We start from the raw sequence: 22,883 nt of genomic DNA on the forward strand, positions 1-22,883 counted from the left end.
ATCTTTTCTTTTGGGGCGAATTTTTAAATTTCATATTTGCGTGAAATTATATTGGCCCATACAACATCCGAGGGGATTTGATAGGGATACAGATAGACTGTATTCACTCAATGCGAGTCAACTTAAAAAACGAGTGAACTTTAAGGATATATATTGTATAGGCAACTTTTTGTGCTATTCTCACACGGAAACGTCTTTATCGAGAGCGTGTTTTCTGTGAACAAACACAAGTTAGTTGAGAACCTACATGAAGACTCTCTACTCTGAGAAGAGTTTAAATGGGATTTTTCATGCAGGAGGCGAGGTTTTTATGGAAGTCGTTTAGATATGCCCGTGAAGCAAGTGTCAAGTTCAGAGATGCTCTTCAGAAGATACGAGGGAAATGGGGAAGACGAAAAGATTACAGAGAGAAGAAGAGAATAGGAATAAATATGGGTTAAATAAGTTAAAACTGTAGAATCAAACCCCGAAAAAAGCAGGAAGATATAGGGGGAAAATTAAGAAGATGAAGAGATGAAAATATTTGCTTTACTTTAGAAGGAATGTCGGTTTTTTTCTGATTTATTAATTCCTAGTAATTTAATGTTAGACAGCCATATTTTTCACATAAATTTACACACTGATTAATTAACATTGTTTGATGATATTTTAAGTTAGAGGAGTTGATTGATATGTTTGTTAATTTTCTACCAGTACTTTCTCATTTTTTGAATTGCTATTTATTATCAGAATATTAATTAATGAAAATGAAATTCTAGTATAATTATAATTGCGTTAATTCTATTGGACAATTTTTCATTAAAATGTAAATCTATCATCATGAGGAGTGTGTTGATTTCTTCTCCTATTTACCCAAATGTATTTTGGTACACTTTGGGACGTATTGAAAACCTTTAGCAAGCAATTTCCTAGATTATCAGGGAGAGAATTGTCTGGAAAAATGCTGGGATATGACCACAAAAAGTAATGGTCACCCAGTTTACTGAAACAACTATTTTAATTGTTATGGCTCCTTGTGGACGAATTTGAATCTACCGAATTCTATGTATTCCACTCAGTTAAATGACTTTTTCAGGGTCAAATCTACTATTTATACTTTTTTACACAAATCGGCTTTACAAGTTAAGGGCACGAGTTTGATTTCTCTCTTAAATTTTTATTTTATTGCAATGTTTTTCTTGGAGATCATCGAAAATGGGTTGAAAGATTAATTTACCAAGTTAATATTTATCACTTTTATTTATAGCTTAAGGCGAGAAGTTAAAGCGATGAAATCTTATAACCAGATGGAATGCCGTTCATGTGTTTCACAGCTTAATATCTCGGGATTGAAATCTGAAGAGGTAGACATAAAATTGAAAATAATTTTTGATCGTGGTGGTGACTTTTGAGGTACCGCATGTAGCTGTTGACAAAGAACGCTAGTTCTTTTTTTAGATAAACATTTTCTCGGATCGAAATGTTTGAATATCTCATACTATATCGTGGGTAGACAGCGGTCTCTAGTTGTCTGGATACGGTTTTTGTGATCTCATAATCAGTGGTGCGTAGCAGATGACATTCTGGGGGGAAAGTCACTAGCTACTTGAAGGAAAGACTCCTTTCTCCAATTTTGTTTATCGTGATCAGGTTTTCAGTAGAATTGAATTCCCCGTCAATTTTCCAAAAAAGCATGGTAATCGTAATAACTTATTCGCCGGAAAACCCAAATGAATTGGATTTTTCTTGGAAGTTGGACTCGCAACTCGAATTGTCTCCCGGACTTTTATAATGTATCAACTAACATGCCGCTCAATAGCTTGCCGCTGTTGCCATCAGATAAGATGTTTCTGTATACTTTCACAGAACTAATGGAATACTCAGGATCTATTTTTGAAGTAGGGTTATTCCTATTCTAAAAATAGTTATACTGATAATGGTTGTTGTTCCAAAATGTCGAGGTCTATGAAGTCATCTAAAATTTTATGAAAGTAAATTAATTTTCTGGATAATAATGAAAATTCTCATTCAATAAAACCTGGAATGGCACGATAATGGAAGAATTTTACTGAATGAGGTACAATTTTGCATTTTATTGAAGGTATCGTAGATTGCCTTGTAACATGTATTATGGCAGATTCTAATTGCTAGTGTATTGCTTTCATGTAACCTCATCATTCTTTCGACTTTTCCATTTAGACGCACAACTCGTATTTGCCAAGATAATTTGTCGTTTCTCTTGAATAATTAATGCCCAGGAGTGATTTATTTTTACCTTAGAAGTGCAAGGAACATGGTCATGCCTCAAAGTGAATAAAAAGAAATTCGCATTCCATTTGTGTCTGTCATCGTGGACATTATGATTTCATGTATTTGCATGGACAATTTCGAAAGAGGAGTCGCTCAGACAAAATCTTGTTAATCCCAACATTATTCAGCCTTTCGTATGTAAATAATACCAATTCCAATCGTTGGAAAAGGGGAAGATAGATGTCTGCTTGAGCGTTGTCTCTTTGGTGTGACCATTATCAAAAATGAGCTTTGAGGTGCCCCTACTCTTCCACGAAGGACTAAGAGTCCATAAAATACGCGGTCTTGAGTGTCAGCCCCATCGTAATTTAAATACAAGAATTCTCTCTTCAGTCACATATTCGACGGCTCTTGTTTATTACGTGCAAGGTTATCTCGTTTGAAAGTGGATTGGATTGGTAGTACTACTCCCTTTGCGTCAAAGAAAATGAAAAGAGGCGAGAGTTTATGGTGGACGAGAGGCTTTCAGACCTAAGTAATATCCTTTGCCTACGGGAGGGGATCGAAGTGACGGCTTTGGTCGTGCAACAAGTTGGCATTACTTGTGTCAGGTGAACGCAACTCATGATATCTCATTTGGCGATGAAATTGCGTGTTTCGAGGATTATTTACTCTAGGAGAGATAACCGAGTGTTTCTTCGACGAAGAGGTTTCCTATCCATTCGTTGCTACCTTCGTTTAGAACCACGAGGGCGCATTTATCCACGTGGTAGGACTTTGACGCATGACGCATTCCATCACTGAACATTATCACTGGTTTTTATCGCGTTTGCATGCTGGTGATTTTTCTACCGAGACTTATAGTTGGTGTCACAGGTGTGTTAAGAGCCTATACACAAAATTGCGTCCGAGATATATTTTAATGTCGTCTCGAGATATATACCATGTTTTTACTATAAATCCTCATTTGTTATGCGTAAAATTTATGCTTCTCATTCAAATAATTTAAAATCCGTATTAGTACTCCATTGCTGAAATATGAGATCAGACGATGAATTGTGGCGATGTGATTAAACTACCCCGTTCATTGTTTTATTACGCGATATCATTAAAATGTATTTTAATTACAACACATTTTAATCATAGCTTTCCATTATCTGCCATCGTCGTACATTCGAACTTTAACATGGATCAGAATTACTTTATATTCTATTATGGTAGTAGTAAGTGTGGGAGCGTATTATCAAATTTCAGTCATAAAATAATGACTTCTAAAAACTTCACTTTAAGCTTGGGAAATACTTTTTCATCCCCTATAGCTGTAGTTGATGGAGGTGGGGCGACAAATTAAGAAAGGAGTTTCGGGGAGAAAAATATGAGGGATGAAAAATATTACTGCTCTGTGTATAGAACCTGTAGCTATAGCTATTAAGGCTGTAAATTTGATTAATATAGTATAGCGACATCTGAAGTGATGTCTACTCAAAATTTCTAAAGTATGAAGTTTTGGAGAGAAAATCCAGCTACACCGAAAATTTAATCAGTTTCCACGAACGTTTTCACAATAGTAACTTCACAGGCCTGTGGCTCGCTGATTAAACCTGCCGTCTTTCGTACTTCGTAAGGTCGTACATTTCTTTAACTTGCGTATTTATGGTACAATTTACTGATAGTATGTCAACGGTATCAAATAGAGCTTTATCATTTATTTCCACCCTTTAAATCCCCATTTGGGAGTGTTATTCGACCGTATGGATTTTACTTCGTATAAATGTGAATCTGAAATTTAGGAGACAGCTTGATTTTAATTCTCTAAGACGAGCTTCGTCTTTATTTGCTTCTTTCTTCAATCAAGTTGTTAATTTTCAATTGATTATTATTTGTTTTGGGGGTTTTCACTAAGTCTTGTCCTCTTCATCTCGACCTTTGTATACGATATAACAAACAAATATTTATCACCGAAACCAATTTTTATTAGGAAAATTTTCCTTGTGCAAAGTTGCACGTTTGTTTTAATTTTACCTTCGCTATGAAATTATTTACGGCATGAAAAAATTGATCCGTCTGAAAAGAAGGCTCACCCACGCCGCCGCACCCGCCTTTGCTCCTTCCTACCCCGCCCTTCAATCGTTTCATGTTTGTGTTCTCAAAATAATAATTTATTTGTGAGCACTTTTGGATCGCTGCCTACCTCTAAAGCTGCTTTCACTTATCTTCGAAAGGAAGCAACTCCTGCAGGTTTATGCATTTATTCAAACACATTCGCATCTCCCCGCCAATGTAATCAACCTAATGGACGGATGCGTGATTCATAATTGCAATGTCTTCGTTATTGGGGCTCGTAGCTTTGTTTTCGTAAGATGGATTGCTGTGGTAGTTACCTGCATTATTTTTTTTTATAATAAATTAGAAGCGGTCCATGAACTGAAATACATTTTAAATCCTATAAGAAAATCTTTAATGGGTGAGTGGTAGCCTATTGAATTGAGAACTTGGCTACTGTTCGACTGGTCCCAGGTCCCAATGCCAGGTGAAGCCTTCGGAAACCCCTGATCAAAGTCTTCGAAATTCGAGGCGATCCTGGAAAAGGACCCGCTCCCTTCCCTACCCTGAATGTGTAAAATTCATGCGCTGGTGGCCTAGTCAGGGGTGAGCTCTACCCCTCCTACAAGTCAGCCTTTGGGTAGAATCGCCAAGTGAGTAAGGATAACCTCTGCTTATTCAGGGTTGCCCAAGGCCTGGAAAATCCAGGATATTTTAAAGTGGTCGTGTAAAACCTGGAAAGGCCAGGGTATTCTTCATTGCTACCTGGAAATGGATATTTATTTAGCCATTAATACTTCATTTTTCAATTCCTTGACTTGAATTACGTTCTTGTTCATTGACATGTTTTTCGATTGTTTAAACTGTGGTCGCAGGTCATAAATAAAGGAGTCTTCCCAGTTAATAGAAAGAAATGCTAATGAAACTGCATGCGGTTTATCTTGTATTCACGATATCAATTTCTAATACCATTTCAATTTTATTATCATATTAATTATTTTGTATTAAAATAATTATCATATTTTAATTTTAAGGAATGAACCTATAAATGAGCACTTATACCAGTTATTGTGAATTCTTTTATGCCTTAAATTTACTCAAAACTCCTCAAAAGTGATATGTAAATGAAGGAAAGCTGGATCTTGTATTCAAAATCTCTTCCCCTCAAATGTAATTAATGCTCACATAGATAATTTTACGAATTCTATTAATTTTTGAAAGGTCAGGAAAAAGTTGCCAAGGACCTGGAGAAGTCAGGGAATTACATAATTTTAATTTTGTAGCAACCGTTTTACTACTCAAATGTCCGCAGAATCATGTTACGCCAAAGGATATCTTTCCTCGCCCTGGCGTTCATTCTTTTATCTCTCCAATCGAAATATAACTTACATGTTGCCCATTCCTCCCCCACTGGAAATGCTTTCCTCTGTCAAGGATTTCAGCGTACACGTACCCATTAGCACTCAGTGAATTGCAGAGCGTTATTAGTAGAAAATATCCCTTGCAGAATAGTTATCCTGTCATAATCGATGAAAAAGTAAAAGAGAGGTGCTATTTCTCTCTCGTCCAGTCACGCCTTAATTATGCAGCGAGCATGTGTGATCCGGCACGGAAAGACTTACTCCCTGAACTAATTAATCACAAAGGAAAGCTGCGCGGTTCGTGGAAAACTGCTATGGGCATTCAGAATGCGGTACGCAGATGTTACACGAATTATGCTGGGAGCCGCTAGAGACTCGGAGGCTGAGCGCTCGGCTTAGGTTGCTTGAGCAATTGAGAATAATTGTCTATAAGAGCGACACGGTAAGCATCGTATTGGAACCCCAATGTATTTCCACAGAATCAATAAATAAAGAAAGATATTTTACGGATAGGCATGGGAATTCTTTTTTCCCCCAAACAATTGAGGGCTTCTATAGTTGCGAGGCGTAATTTCATTACAGCTTCTCCTTTAACGTAATTTGTATACAAATGCTGCCCCAACACCCCTCGCTGCACGCCTATTGAGACGGCTTGCAGGTAGTATGTAGGTTAGGGGCGGTCATCAAACAACTTTTTCGAAAGTCAAAGTTCGACATATTACAAAATGTAGCCCGACGTACCAAATGAACAGAGAAAAAATTTTGTTCATGTAGGTTGACATCCTACGGTTGCACCAGGGCCGTTTATGTTAAGCTTAGGCAACCCGCAACACATTCCCTCTTTTTACGCTATTTCGGCGATAAATGTCGTGATTTTAATGATTTTTTCAGCCGATTCTGCACCAGTCATGTACGAAATAGTCGAGGTAAGCAACATAGGTCGAATAATAACGTTTATTATACAATCACCGGTATTAAAATGCAAAGAAACATAAAAAACTTTGAAATTTTCTTAATTAATGGTATATATTTTAATTTGGTGTACTCGTATGGGCATGATCGCACTAATCTGACCATACCGTTTATATACAACAACATTTTTCCCCTTTCCCATCCTAGAGTAAGGATCTCCTCATCTCTCTATGGCCCGCCTATGAACTGATATAAATACACTGGTCAGGGATGTGAAAAGCCCTGATGCCTTCATCTCGCGAATAGGTCTTTCTTGCCTGCAATATCCTTTGGAAGGCTACTCTTCGCACTTCGGCCCTTTCATCATTCACCAATGAGGATGTTTTCGGGATGAGCGAAGAACGCTTTGCTCTGGATGAATTTCTCAAGAACTCTACTTTTTACGGAATTGTCTTATTCTCTTAAGCATTTCCCAGATATGTTCTGCTTCTGTAATCTTCCAATTTTTCTTTATTGTGAACCCCATAGGAATATAGAGAATTGTAGGTGTAGATGTATTAGAATTTAATAATTTCTCTGTATCAACCTGAGTGTGTTCTGGGTACTTAACACCGTGTGTGTCCACTTCCTTCTTGAAATCGATCACTGTATGAGTGGTTGATGGGAGGACCGGCAGAAGAATGCCTCAATAGAGTAATGCGGCTAAAAGTTATGTAGGCTGTATAGGAACGGCAAAATGGAATATGAAAAGATTTGGTTAAAGTATTGCATAGGAAAGTTGACCTTAGGGCTGCTATGCTCTCAAATCTATGCTAGTATTATCGAAAGATGGTGACTGCGCACATATACCCATTAGTGCTAATGGAAATATGCGTATTTTAAATAAAAATTAATGAAACCCGGAGAGTGTCATTGACTTGATGACACTCGTTAGAGCCAATTAAAAGGACGTATTTAAATTTTGAAATTATCACGAATATTAAATTCAAGACACCTTGTAGAAATGACAGATCCGCATTTGGGGCTGGCCATTGCCGAAGAGGAGCTCATAAAGGTTTCCTCTCCAAAGAAGAAATGCCAATGGCGGTAACCCCTGGGGAATGACCCCCGACTGAGCAATAAACCTTAATATGCTGCTGTCCCAAAGGACTGCCCCAACTGGGTGAGGTCTGAGACCCCTTTCTCGGCAACGGAACTCTCTTCTCTGACCCATCAGTGAACCCCTTGCGTGCAGGAATCCGCTCCCAGTTCATTCCGCTTAGAACTTTTTGGATCCATAGTATCTCTATAACAATAGTACGTTGAGTCCAACGTCGTTCTATGATTCTATTCTTATGTTCTTTAACACAGTAAGAACTTACAATTTTATTTTTGTAACTATTCAATAACTCCATTTGCTAATTTATGTTACTACAATTCTGATTTTATTATTTAAGAATTCCAACGATTAAGATAGGTTTTCTTGGAGTATTTGAGAAGTATTCTGGTAGTCTGCCCTCCCTTCGTGGACTTCCCCTTTGAATTAACAATAAGGTCTACTCCATTTCATTCTATCTAAAATAAATCCTGTTCTCTTCCTTCCTAACCCTCGTCTACCCAGCATTCCATCCTCTAACACTATTTTCATCATCCCCTCTAAGTACTCGCTCCATCCATACCCTCCGTCGCCTCCGTATCTCGTCTAGAAGCTGCCCCTCCTCACCCACCATTTCCAGCATTTCGTCTTTTCTCCTCCTCTCCATTCACTTTAACTTCTCCATTCTTCTCCGCACCCTCATCTCGAACGGCTCCAGTCTTCTCTCGTCCTCCTTCCTAAGTGCCCATGTTACTTAACCGTAAAGCTCTTCACTCAAGGTGAGACATGTCTGTTAGAGGTCGAAAAATCTTAGTTTTACTTTTATTGAACCAAAGAACACTTTTTGAGTAATTGAATTTCCGTATCTTTTGACGTAGCTTGGGAAACATCGAATTCACTTTCCACCCCGGTTCATGGGGTTCTCGCTGCGTTTCCCTGTCCTGGGGTCTACAGATATCGAGTTGAGAAGTTAGACCGCGCGAATATTTCGAGAGAGCGGAAGCTGACGCGAGTTTTGTCTTTAATTCACCAGCGAGTGACTAAATGAGAATAATCATTTTTTAAATTCGCTGAGAATTTGAGGACGTTAAACTCTTGCTTAGCAGGTCACCGTTATCCCTCGGCCTCAATGGTTCTTCAAAGGTCCTAAAGTGGTTCGTTGTTGTTTACGTTATTATGAACCAGTGGCGGCTCCGGAGAGGGACTAAGGGGGGCTATAGCCTCCCCCTTTCAGTATGCAATTTCAGCAATGCGAAACTGGATAAAATATTAATTTTGTTCAGTTGTCGAATATATTCAGGAGAGGAGAGCCCCTAGCCCCCCTTGCCCATATCCTGAACCCGCCCCCCTGTTGTGAACAATTCCTTCCATAAATGAGCGGATCTCCCTGAAAGAATCAATGAACCGGAACTCTATTAACGTCACCAACTCGGGAAAAATGAAAGGTAACTTCTGTTTTTTTTTTTAGTTGAAACTTGAGACGGAATGGCTTAAGGAGGAATTTGTTTTTCGTCGTAACTAGTTTTTCCCTTTCACCCTCAGAATTCTTTAAACGAATTGTGATTTCGCGTCCGAGTGGACCACCTCATTCAAATCCTCGAGGAAAGGAAGCAGAATGTTATCATTCCTAGAGGTGCAAGCGTGGACTTTATATTACTCATTGTATTCCTTTTACTGGTCCCCTTCACCGTTAGTTTTTCTCCAGGATTTCTAGCAATGTCTTGCATGCGTCCGTTCTCTTCTGATCTCTCAGCGACATGGAGCTATTTCAATGAGGGACGCAGCTGTCACCACGTGGATAATAGTAGGGAAATTGCATACTTTTTATGAGCAGTATGCTGATATACTACAGTAAATACTTAAATCCGCAATATACTTTTTTCCGCTTAAAATTCAGTTTATACACTAAAAAATGACTCCCAAAAGTCTCCCGAGTTTCGCTGGTAAAAAAATACCGCTCCCCCACTGATCTTACGCCGTGACGTCAAAATTCAGTCGGAGTAGTAGATACAAACGCAGCGTCGTAGCTTCAGGTTTGGAAGAGTCACGTTGCGTTTAAAGGAGAACATGACTGAAAAAAGGTAAAACTACAAGTGGTGCATTGTTCTTCTGTGCAATAACACCCCAGAAAATATTTTCCTCAGCGTTCCCTAGGAGGAAATAAGAAGACAAACCTCAATGCATGCCGTCCGTCGGGATTAGCGTTACGGGAAAATAAGAGTATAAATGTTGCTCTTTCCCCAGTTAAAACCAAAGAGAAATTGATTTTGGATGATATTTTCACCACAAAATCCAGTGATAGTGAGAGTGCAGGTGAAGGTTATCACTCTAGGATTTCCGATACGGAATTTTTAAGTGACAACGATCGCAATGACGATGAGGTCGTCTTGAGAGTAGGTATCAGATATATCATGAGAAAAGCTCCCAAAATGTATTAAGGACTCTGTCCGGAGAATATTCATATCTTAATGTTACTTTAGGCAGGCCTTAATTATAAAGGTAACTTATTGACACCTGAAGACGTGTTTATTATATTGACCGAAGTGCGATTGACTGATTCTTTCTGCAGAATAGGAAGTGACTTCGGAGTTTTTGAGCCACAAGCTGGCAGATTGTGGTGGAAATTCGTGCATATTATCGCTACTAAATTGTAAAAATTAACAGTCTGGCTTCCTCAGATTCCAATCTTAAAGAGCTGATGGAATCAGTGACAGGAAGCTTGCTAGAATCAGCCTAAGAATGGCCATATTCCGTCATCTTTACGCAATCTATCCCTTTCAATGAAGGAAAAATAGATCAAATAATAGCCCTGTAGTCACAATAAATAACTCCAATACGTCTGCACTTCAAGAAATGAATCATAACCACGCCGTCGCTTGTATTAAAGTACGCAGCCTCTACCATGGCCGTGCCGCCGTGCCTCCGTGTACTGAATAATGACGTCACTTTACCAACAGCCAATCATCGGACGTTTTCGATTCTCACTTGTATTTAAAAATTCTCGTGAACTTTGATGAATTAAATATCGCAAACCGCGTCATAAAATAATAAAAAAACTTTCTCCTTGATACGCAAACATATTTTTATACAATTTTGGGGCTCTTGATTATATCTTAAATATATGCAAGTTCCCTATTGTAGCGGAATATTCCGGATCTTTGCCCCATTTTTCAGCCGATGAATGGGGCATCGCAAATGCGCTTACTGTTCCCCAAGTTAACAACTCTTGCGGCATTTGATAGCTAGGGGCTCACTTTGTTGTCATGGGAGGAAATGCAACGCGCACTGAATGAAATTGCGCCGATAAAGTTTTGATTTATTGCGTAGCAGCTACTCCAGGTTGGCATTGACCCAATTCCTCCTGCTGGCGACCGTAAGCTATGTATCATATCCCCATAATGGCCGCTGAGAAGATATGCGATATCAAACTGCCGTGTTTTTGACGCCAGCGTCGTTTTTGAAGGAAAATACTGGATACCGGCTCACAGAACCTCGAATTAGTAAGATTTAAAATTAAATCCTTCGTAAGTCTTTGCCGTCTTATGGTTTCGATGGAAATCAAGGTGCCTGGTGCTGAAAATTTTCACGGGTTAGTTTTCCTTGCATACTTTATTTCAAGATAAATTCGTAGTTTAGTTCACTCACCTCTTTCATCAGAAACGTATTGGAAGTGTCGCTTGCTATTCAATTGAAATTGCGGCTTTAGTTCATACTTAGTCCGCTGCTTGTTTAATCACCAAGGGTAACAGACCCATTTCATGTTATTTGGTTTCCAGGTGAGATGGCGGAGAGGGCGGAAGAGAGAGAGAGGGAAAGAATATGTGGTGCCTGTGGTTGATAGTAGGGTGCAAATCAGGGCATCCATATGATTCTTTTCATTAGATTTATATCTTCTCTCATCCTCTTAACCTAACTAGTATTTTTTGTATTCATGTCATTGGCATTATTTAAAAAGGGCAAAATTATGAAATAAACATTGGATTTTTCCATCAAGAAATAATGCTGAATACTTTTTGGCCCAAGGTTATCACTTCTAAACCACTCCCCTCAACCGTATTCCTTCAAAGAGTAATTCCGGCTAGTTAATTTTATTGCTGACTGTGATTGAGTCAAAAAATGAAGAGATTGGTATTTTTCCACTTTTTGATTTATCGCCATCTTCTCAAGCTATTTGCAGCTACAAATCATTGGCTGTACATTAGGGCGGATCGGAAAAATCGTTTTTTTTTTCAAATCCATCTGGCCCAATGAAAAAAAGTTGTGGGACCGATCAAAAATAAGGCCTGAAAAATTTAAGACCTCTAGGTGAACCCCTGACCCTCGCTCAAATGCGATTTAGGGGGGGGAGGGTCAAAATTCTAAAAATGTAATATTTTATGGTCATTTCCTATAGATTTTGCCGAGTTACTGACCTTCAGCACGAAAATTTCGTGCATTTTGACGTATCTGCCACCGTTTAGCCACAAAATGCCTAATTTTAGTCCGCGTCCGCGAAGAAAATATTCCAACGCCCACGCAGCGTCGCGGATACAAGAACGGCAGGCGGATCCCGTCCCCTCCCCGCTCGCTTCTTCCCCTCCCACGCCTCGAATACAGAAAAATTCATCCCGCGTGTGCTTCTAGGAGGGCGTTCATCTTTGATAATATAAATCGGAAGGTGGTAGAAGGTAAAAAAGGATGCGCAGTGAGACGACTTGTCTCTTATTTTGCGCCTCGTCGGGGTTAAACAAATCGATGTTAACAGCTTTTACAGAAGTGATGAAATATTTTTAGATCCGAGAACGCAGGAAAGTAGCCTACGGTCTATGAAGAGGCCACTGGAGTGGCTATAAAGGCGTACAAACAATGCTGACGCACTTCTCTTCCATTATGTGTGTGACTAAATGGATATAGCGGTACCGCAGGAAGTACTAAAACTTAGGGAAAATGTGAGTATGCCAAAAGTAGGGTTTTATTACAGGGAAGTACAAAACTCAAACATTTTTAAATGAAAATTTGAAATTATGCGATATTTTTTGCGTGTGTGTGGAAAAAGGAGGATAAGGTTCCCCCTAATGAAGAATTATTTTGAGAGACAAGCGGACGAAACGAAAGATAATGGCTGCTGGATTGAATCCTATAGAAATTCGAAAACTGAGGAAAAAAAGGAATCGTCGGAGATCATTAAGTCCGATCGTCAATTCTTGTAATGGAAAATAGTATCAAAAATTTTCTTCATCAATTCGTCCGAAGAAAAGTAAACTGACGAGAAATCAGACGATTTATATCTCTACGTTCCTCATGAAATAAACATTAATGACTAAACTCAAACTTGAACATCTGCGGGGAAAATGCGTCTGTCAACTGTGATAGAGATGTATGCAAGCACCCAGCAGCAGCAATGATCGTCCCCGTAACTTTACCTGACGCAAAAATCATAACTTCGTAACATACATCCAAGGTAGTGTACCAGAATTACTTACGTAGACAGAAAAAGATGCTAATTACTGTGAATACGAAAAGAGAGGTATCGAAGGGCTCCATTTTGATGGAATGAAAGACTATACTCTTGTCTGATAAAAATAGGCAAGACGACTTATCAATCCAAGTGTGCGGTGTTAGTTGAAGAAACAGGGTCCCAATTTCGGCGGTTTGCTTCCCCCGTCGGAGGATTACCAAAAGTTATAAAATCTGCGATTCTCGAATCCTTTCCGAGTGAAAAGTAGATAAAATTAAAAAGGATTTGAATGCGATGGTACGAAGTGAATACCGCCAAAAAAGGAGGCATCATCCCTCTGCTGCAAGCATAATTCCAATATCCCTTGCAGCGTGAGTGAACTCTTCTCGGGATTCCCACCGTGTTAATTTACCGCAATCGCCAAAGTTTCAAGCTCCGAATCGGAACTCATCCTCAGGGGTAAATGTTTTGTATCCCGAGAAGAGTGTATCCACATCTTTCGCCGGGAAAGGATAAAATCATATTTCATCCTTGCAGTGGTATATTTGCTAATTGCACTAAGTTGACTTAGATTTGCGACACAAACATTGAGAGGGCAATCTAGGGACTCAATTTCCGTTGTTGCAAGGATGCTTTTGGCGACCAATCCGAGATTTTTTTCATTGCTGGATTAGAATATCGACGTAAAGCACTACCCGCTGATGATATATTGGAGAGAGACCACGGTACCTCCGGTTATATCTGACCCTACCGCTGTGGAAATTCAAAAATCTATTGATGAACGTTCAAATTTGAAGTTAAATATTCCTTTTATTATACATATGGACGTGAGATTCATGAAAGAATTCTCCAAAACTTTGCTTACAGCAGCGAAAGACTAGGAATACAATGACATAAGAAATACAGACTGGAAAGCAGATAATTGAGTAATTCTTTCGTGATTGTTCCTCCACAGACGACGCTGAAACATCAAATATTAGTTAGACTAAAGAAGAAAGACGCACTTTCTGTGAATTTTGGTGCATTTTGGGCATGGGAGAGGCGAGCGGGGAGGACGTGAGCGGCCTTCAACCAAAATCCATTTAGTCGCAGCTGTCGGACAATACCGGAATAGAAGCACATATCCAAAGTTCGCACACCTTAATAGCCACTCCAGTGGCCTCTTCATAGACCGTAGGCTACTTTCCTGCGTTCTCGGATCTAAAAATATTTCATCACTTCTGTAAAAGCTGTTAACATCGATTTGTTTAACCCCGACGAGGCGCAAAATAAGAGACAAGTCGTCTCACTGCGCATCCTTTTTTACCTTCTACCACCTTCCGATTTATATTATCAAAGATGAACGCCCTCCTAGAAGCACACGCGGGATGAATTTTTCTGTATTCGAGGCGTGGGAGGGGAAGAAGCGAGCGGGGAGGGGACGGGATCCGCCTGCCGTTCTTGTATCCGCGACGCTGCGTGGGCGTTGGAATATTTTCTTCGCGGACGCGGACTAAAATTAGGCATTTTGTGGCTAAACGGTGGCAGATACGTCAAAATGCACGAAATTTTCGTGCTGAAGGTCAGTAACTCGGCAAAATCTATAGGAAATGACCATAAAATATTACATTTCTAGAATTTTGACCCTCCCCCCCTAAATCGCATTTGAGCGAGGGTCAGGGGTTCACCTAGAGGTCTCAAAATTTTCAGGCCTTATTTTTGATCGGTCCCACAACTTTTTTTCATTGGGTCAGATGGATTTGAAAAAAATCGATTTTTCCGATCCGCCCTACTGTACATATAACCCTTCTGCAGATGAGTTGATGATGTCCAGAACCACTTCTCTGCTACTCCTCAGACTCATGCATCAGCCACTATTTTTTTGTCATTGCTTATGCTCTCTCATCTGCAATTCTTTCCCTCGATGCATGGTTAATGAGCCAAAACCCTAATGAAGTCTCCGGATCATGGGAAGTGGGCAGTAATAGTCTATTTTTTCATTGCCTTTTGCTTATATTGACCAAATCATTTAACACTAGAATGCCGGGAAATTTGTATCCCCTAGAATGCCGAGAGGGTGTCATTTTGACACCCATGTTTTTTATGCATGTTACGTTGCAGATTAGTTTTATTTCGGAGTCGATAGTGTCAAGTTTTGTTTGATACTGATTTTGTGCCCTAATATTTAAAAAAAAACTTAATGTTTTAATAGAGTGCCATTGAAGTAAAACTTTTTTTACAAAAAAATTTTCTCCTGGAATGTGGCATCCATCGAAAATATTGTGCTGAAACGTCGGAGGACGCCTGAAAGTGCAATAATACCTATATATAATCATTGAATACTTTTTTATAAGTATTTATTGTTCACTGTAATTGGTTAAATTTTATGTGCGTAAAACAATTAAAATGAATATGACAGGATTGTTTTTCTTTTTATTATTATTGTTAACTTTTTTCATCAATTTGTAGAAGAGTGCTTCAAAAGACGAAAATGAAAATAAAACCAATGCGGCCGCAAAACTACGAAATTTTTAAAATAAAATTCAAAAACTTCGTATGAACCCAAAAAGAAATCAAATACTTTTTCATAAGACTTTTTCAAGACTTACAAAAAGATTCATCGAAATAGTAGATTCTCGACATTCTGGCACTTTTGGTCTGTTTTGGCCGTAGGTTTACTGACTTTTCACTAAGCTTACAAAAAGCAACAGTTCTGTTTTCATTGCATTTTATCTATGCTTGGCAATCCCTAGTCAGTTCTGGATTTGGGTGCTAGATATTTGTTGACGCAATGTAAGGAAAAGCGAGCTATTCTGATAAATTTTGTAAAAATAAATCGGGACATTTGTGAAGTTATTTCCTAATATATATTATCCAGGAATTTATAGTGACCAAGTCAAAAGTATTCTGGAAAGAAAAAACAGGCAATCGCCTGGTTCTAGTTCTGACCAAATATTTCCGCCCCATATGATCAATAATATCTACTTCAAAGTTTATCTCAATACAACACCTTACAGTTTCGGGCGATTTGTTAGAGTTGTTACTAATGTCAATATGAGGGCGAAGAGATCATAGAACAAGAACACATTTTTTCTGTTTGCCCTGATGAACAGTAGGTGTTACTTCACCATTTTTGTTCAATTTAGTTGATTACAACTCTTCCCGAGAAGCTTTTATTTCACCAGGTATTTCCTTTCTTCCCTTATTTACGGTTCCCGAAAGGCAAGCACCCTTTTGTTTCAAGTAGAGCTAGCAAAAGCGATGTGCAACAAATGCCAGTGGTTACATTCCTGCCCTTGCTCATGTAGGGTTGCATACGTTTCAAAACAACATGATCTGAAACGCGATCGCCAGCTTGACGAGAGCCGTCCTTGACGCCTCTGGTCAATCTGGAAGTTAATGGAATCACTTTACCAAATACATACTGTCTTTATATACTGCAAACCAGTATTTATGCCCATACTTATCAGGCTTTGGTGCCATGAATTGCTTGAATGGACATCTAGCTTTGCCTAGAAACAGCTGTTCCTCAATGGTTATGTTAGGCCCAGGTTATGATTCCTCAGCATGGCCATCTCCTTCTTAGGATCTTGAACAAGGAGTTGACGTCGCCTTGAAGTCTACCCAGCGCCCCTTCCACGTCGGCACACCATGTCAAGACCACGCCCAATTTGTTTTCTGTCCGATAACCAGTGCAGATCCAGTAACTCAATTATGTGTATATGCGTATTGTAAAATAAATATGTTTATCTTTCGTGATTAAATTACTAAACTGAAATATACAAAACACTGAAACTGACCGTGCTCACTATTTTCATCATTTTTGGATGATATAAATTGCACTTCCTGTGCAACCCAATCGTTGTCCGACTCAACATCTGCATCAGACCCTTTCTCCGACATGTCTCCAGAAATATCGTTTAGTATTGCAATACTTTGCTCCATCGTAACACGTCTATGCAGTGCCATCATCAAGACAGAACTGCCGAAGCAAGCAGCAGGTTGCAACACACAAGCGACCCAGTCCGCCAAACACGCGCGGGAGCCAGGCAGCCGAACACAGAGGCTCGGCAGCAGCTAACTGCATTGTCGCGCACGTCACTTCACTTCAATGTTTCAGGGCAAATAAGTGTCACCATGGTAAAAAAATTAGCTGGTTTCAAGGCGTATCATTTGCAAAAGGCAGCGGAATATACTTACCTAACGAGCTACTAAACTTTTGTAAAAAGTAGTATACAGCCGATGCTCATTGAAATTATGTAAAACAAGCAATCATGAAGGTGATATACTATATTAAAATATACTATACTATACATAAAGGTACTATACATGAAGATAATGCACTACACTATACTAATTTGACAAATAATTATCAAACCGCATCCCACGAGACACCTAAACCGAAGAAAGAAATGATATAATATACTGGGTGTCAAAATGACACCCTTCGGCATTCAAGGTAAATTTGAATTTTTGAGACGAAAAAAATTAGGGGGGTATCCCTTTTACTGTCGTTTTATTAAGATCTAAAAATGAATAAAAGTCACGAAAGATTTTTTTCTACAACACTCTCTAAGGGCCAGCTCCGTAAAAAATGTACGCAATGACACCCTTCGGCATTCTAGTGTTAACGGATTGTGATTTTGGGTATGACTAAGTTTCCTTCTATATCTATGAGTGGCCAAATGTACCCTCAATTTTATTGTACAAGTGATCTAGCCAGGCAAAATCACTAACTTACTTTTTTCTCATGTTTACTTGCATTTTTTGGTGTTTTTAAGTCCATGCCAATTTTTCTCCTGCTATATTTTAATATTATTGAAATATGTTCCAGGAGCCGTGGAGGAAGATCCTGAACCACATGGTATGCCATCTGGCATGCCCAGCCCATGGAACATTCTTCAGGCACTAATATCCTTCCGTAGGGGTGCTGATGGGAGTGCTAGGGTTGGTACAAGTGCCAACACCTCTTCGAGGCCTGTGAGTTGCTTGAAGCCTCATATCAATTCTCTTTCATCTAATCCTGCTGATGTTTTGTGGTACTTTTGATTCACGGATGTTTGATTTTTATAATGGCAGAGCTGTATCATGGGTTTTTTATTTTTTCCTCCTTTTTTTCTTTTCTTAAAATTATATTTTTAAGGGTAGACTTCATTCAAAATAACATGTGAACAAATTCAAATTATGATATTAAGTTCACATTGTATTACATTAATAGTTTGAACGAATATGAGGATCATTCCCTCAGTTTTTATAATAAGGAGGAAAAGAAATTATTTTGGGGATTATTTTAACATAATGTCCTTTCAGCCCGATACACTTTTCTGAATTTTCCCAAACTTTTTAAGCTGTCCAATGCTGAATGAATGATTTTGGATGCTCCACAAAACTGGCATTTGTTTGGGGGATGAACTCCTCGTTAGAGATAAACCTTTGTATGTCAAGCCCATGGCCCTTATATACTGGTTGCTAATCTCCCGACATATTCCGGCTCGGGAGTGTTGCCTGAGATTCCGCTTCCACCCCTCAAACCCCTCACACGCCTCCCCTCAAACACAACTATGGGCACAGTGCGCTGTCGAAAGTATATACTGCCGCCGACAGTGCAGTTAGTTCCATATTTCCCCTAGTGACAGCGCACTGTGCCCATAGTTGTGTTTGAGGGGAGGCGTGTGAGGGGTTTGAGGGGTGGAAGCGGAATCTCAGGCAACAAACTCCGAGCCGGAGATTAGTAACCAGTATATAAGGACCATGGACAAGCCATTCTTCAAGTTGGGAAATGAGGGGAAGCCTTTGGGGCCAATTCCGGTGAATGCTGTAATGGTTACATCTGCAATTCCATAATTTTAACCATTTCTATTGCACAGGTGTCCTTTTGAAATAATGTCTTTTTCTGTTTCAAATGATGATGTTTTTACTTGATTTCTTCGCTCAACTGGTACATTAACCATGCATTATACTCTCCTGTTATTGTTTTTGTCTTTATCAAGTAATCAATATTATTATTATTCCGTGTCCATCCCAAAAGACAGTCGTCATAACCTTGGCAGCCAATTTCACTGTCTTCTCCACCTTTGGAGCCAGTTTTCCTTAAAAATATTCCTCTGTTTTAACTTTTTCTCGGGGGGGGGGTGGGGGAGGGTAGTGATGAATCCATGTTTCATCAACAGCAAATGTCAATGCATAAAGTCCTAAAAGAATTGAGGCTCAAAAGCACTTAAACAACCTAAGATTTGACCACCCAATTGCACTTATTCACCACTTTAAGCAAGCACAGCACCCATCTTCCTGAGATTTTTTTCACGATTAATATTTCTTGCAAAATTAAAGTGACTATGAAGTGATATGCCTGTGGCTTCAGCTGTTTTGCGCACTTTGATTCGTCACTCAATTAACTCACCATATCATGGATTTTGTCCATAATTTCAGGGTAGACACATCCACTGGGTCTCCGGAAATATGTGTTCATCTTTTGTGGATATACAAAACATTTAAACTCATTTACCCACTGAATCAATTCACTCAGTAAATAATTGTAAATAAAGGAGAAGATGTGCCATGAACTCCATACAACTGAGCTTTGATTTCTTTGGGCGTGAAGACTTTTAAATAGGCATTGTTTGTTCAAAGAAGCTTGAAACTCACTATTTTCTATTTTCATAAACAAATGAAAGTTATTTACAGCAATCGGCAACTGTAATAAAATCATGAGATGAATGCAGCTGAAACACTAACAGCTGACTTGTTAAAGTACCTCTTACCTGCCATGAAGTACAGTATTTGATTTCAGTCATCACAAGCCATGTCAGATTAAGCAGTGTATTTGTAGGAGAAAACAACTAAACATATATTAGCAGCGTGTAACAAGATTTTCTTCGGAAAAAATAAAGAAGCAAATGTTTGCCGTGGTTTTTGATGCAAACTGATACAATGGACCTCGTTGTTCAGGTTAATTTGCGAGATAGAAGAAGGTATGACTCATGCAGGATCGTAGTCATGGCTGTCTTACGCTGAGATTTCAGAACTTTTACTGCTTAACAGATGTGATGCCAAAGGAACCTTGAAAATGGCATTTCCTTTCACTAGATTACGTTAACTTTACACCATGACATTTGGTCCACATGAGAGGGGTGTATGTGGAGACTGCCTTTTATCTCTAGAATTAAAATTAAATATAACAATTTTTACTGCTAAGCAGATATCTTCACAATGAAAACTTGAAAATGGGCATCTCCTTTCACCAGATAATTTTTATTCAATACTATGCCATTTGGTCCACCCAATAAGGGCAGATGTGGCAAATTTCTTGTTTCACCATTGGGATCGACCTGAGGGTCACCCAAAAGTTTGAAAAAAAAAGAAAAAAGTCAAAAGTTATGATACAATGCCTCAGAATAGTGAAGTAGAGCATGTGTTTACTGATGAGCTGCAGCGCAATACTTCACGGATCTGGATTGCCTTCACGCCTGTCTCCGTCCCTCTGTGGTACTCGCTACTGGTTGGCAACTGTTGAACTCTCTGTGTGTCACCATGTGGTGGCAAGCTTTGTTCCCCTATCCCAAAAAGAGCTTCTGAGAGAAGCGGAATGAGCCGGGATTTGCTTGCCTCAGTGATAAACAACCTACCTTTATGCCATAGTTGTCTTCGGTGGAGGGGATGGGTGAGATTGGGCGTGGGGAGCTGAATTGTGGCGATATAGATAGAATTCTCTTATTTATAAACTCTGAATTATAAATGCACTTGCCTACTAACAGTGAATAATTACTGCATGAAATTTGAAAAATATGCATATATTTATGTAACATTCTGTTTTTTGTATTACATTTGTCTTCTCATGAGGATTAGATTTTAATTAAATTGAAAAAGTAAAAAAAAATGTGTGAAAGAAGCTCTTATGGGTGCTGAATCCATCTATTCCTAAAAGTAAAAGTATGATTGGGATAATCATTGGTTTACTAACTGGGAATAATTAATTAATGATCAAGTTTAGTAATTGGGATAATCATTGGAACAATACATCTTTTGTTTCTTTTAAAGAATTAATTTCAAATTAAGCTTGAATCTTATTATGACAATGATATGAAATTAGCGTACATGCTGTGACATAAAGGGCTGTTTTTTCCACAATTATGAGATATGTACTGAAATCTCAATAGCATGTTATTATACGTACTTCATTCAAACAGCTGAAAATCATCTCATTCTATCATTTTACTATAATTTTTAATGCCTATTGAATTTTATTATTACTGTTGGTAATTTCTTGGAAATATTCTCTTTACATTGTCTGTGATTGATTTTATGATTTTCATCTTGATATACTTTGATGTATTACATCTCCACTTTTGCACAGTCAAAAGAAATAATTTGACCAGGAATGTCTTAAATTTAAGTATGTGAAGGTGGTGTGCAATGGGGACACGTTTTCATTATTTTAGACTTGAGGTCATCAATTCTTGATATTTTTAGTGATATTTATGCTTTCAAGCACTGCTTATTTTTAATGAAAGAAAGAAAAATATCTGTATGCCTTTCAGTTTTTGTTTTTATTTTGAACTCCTAATGATTTTAGTACATCTTTACACTGAAGAATTTTGTGGGGAGGGGAGAAAAATGATGTGACGGTGGGTTTCCTATGAGTGAACAGCTGCAGTGACTAATGAGCAGTTGATGGCTCAAACCCCTCTCAGATTAATTAATCCTTTTAATGCAAAAAAGTACTTGTGACTGTGTTTAATGCCTTTCAAGTTGTACACCTAATTATTTTCCTTTTCTATGATCAGGCTGGAGGGCAATATGGAGGAGAAGGACAGAACGGCCCAGGAATTTGGCTGCCCTCTTTGGAGGAACATGCCACTATGCTGCCAACATCAATATCTTTCCAAGGCTTCAGAAGGATACATTTTACTTGTAAAAGTATGAATCACAACAGGAAATCTTTAGCACTCAATGACAATGAGGAAGAAGAGGCTGACAATCCATTGGGTACAAACAAAAATGAGATAGTGTGTCTTATTGCAGACAGTCCATACCGAATCCTCAGGGTAAGTAAGAGATATTGTTTTGATTTTTTCTTTTTACCATATGCAAAGCTGTGGCAACTAAGAGTAAGGGTTCAGAAAGTTCAAATCCCACTGAAATGTTTGATGGATACAGTCTTCAGCGCAGCTCATCACCAAAAGAACCCCTCTCCCCTCATAATTTTTTTCTGTCTATGGTCTTATTGCTATTGTTACTTAAATATTTTCGTCTCTAGCATGCAAGTTTCACTAAAAATTTTATTCTACCATGGAAGGGGTGTGTGGTTGTCACTTTCATTCTTTTTACTTCAGAAAAAAATGCATTCACGCATGCTATTAGAATGAACGAAAATATTTTGAGTCTTGCGTCTGAGTTGAGCAGGACATTACATTTTCCTCTGTGTGACTATGTTGCAAAAGGATATTTTGTGTCTCTGCTCTCAAGTTCCCGTTGTTTCTGCATTTGTACTTCTTTCACCTCCCATGTGTATCCACCACTGGAGACGATCAGTGCCATTTTAAGTTCACTCTATTTTTCATGTGAAGTTATTTCATTAAAATTTATGAGCAGTTCAAATATGAATACACGTAAGTTTTCCTGAGCAGTTCATTTCATTTAAATATAGAAACCATATGGTAGAATAGATTTGAACTGAAGTAAACAAATGTGCTACTAATGACTTGACAAATTAGAGCCTGTTTTTTTGGGAATCGTTTTCATCACTGTTCACATTCATTGAAAAAAATGATGCAGTGAACTCTATAACCTCAAGTATTTACTATTGGAATTGCTAGGGTTGTATTTTATTAACCCTGTTATGCCCATT

General features: G+C 38.6%; 1 protein-coding gene across 1 annotated transcript in view; it reads left to right on the forward strand.

Moving 5' to 3' along the window:
• Positions 1-22,883, forward strand: part of LOC124159514 (transient receptor potential cation channel subfamily A member 1) — a 121,651-nt gene that overhangs the window by 23,024 nt on the left and 75,744 nt on the right. Inside the window, exons 3-4 of the mRNA XM_046535374.1 lie at positions 17,871-18,016; positions 21,820-22,080. Of these exons, the coding sequence (XP_046391330.1) occupies positions 17,903-18,016; positions 21,820-22,080 (375 nt within the window). The 5' untranslated portion in view covers positions 17,871-17,902. The remainder of the gene's footprint in view (positions 1-17,870; positions 18,017-21,819; positions 22,081-22,883) is intronic.

This window comes from Ischnura elegans, chromosome 5 (assembly GCF_921293095.1).
Source record: "Ischnura elegans chromosome 5, ioIscEleg1.1, whole genome shotgun sequence".
Taxonomy (NCBI): Eukaryota; Metazoa; Arthropoda; class Insecta; order Odonata; family Coenagrionidae; genus Ischnura; species Ischnura elegans.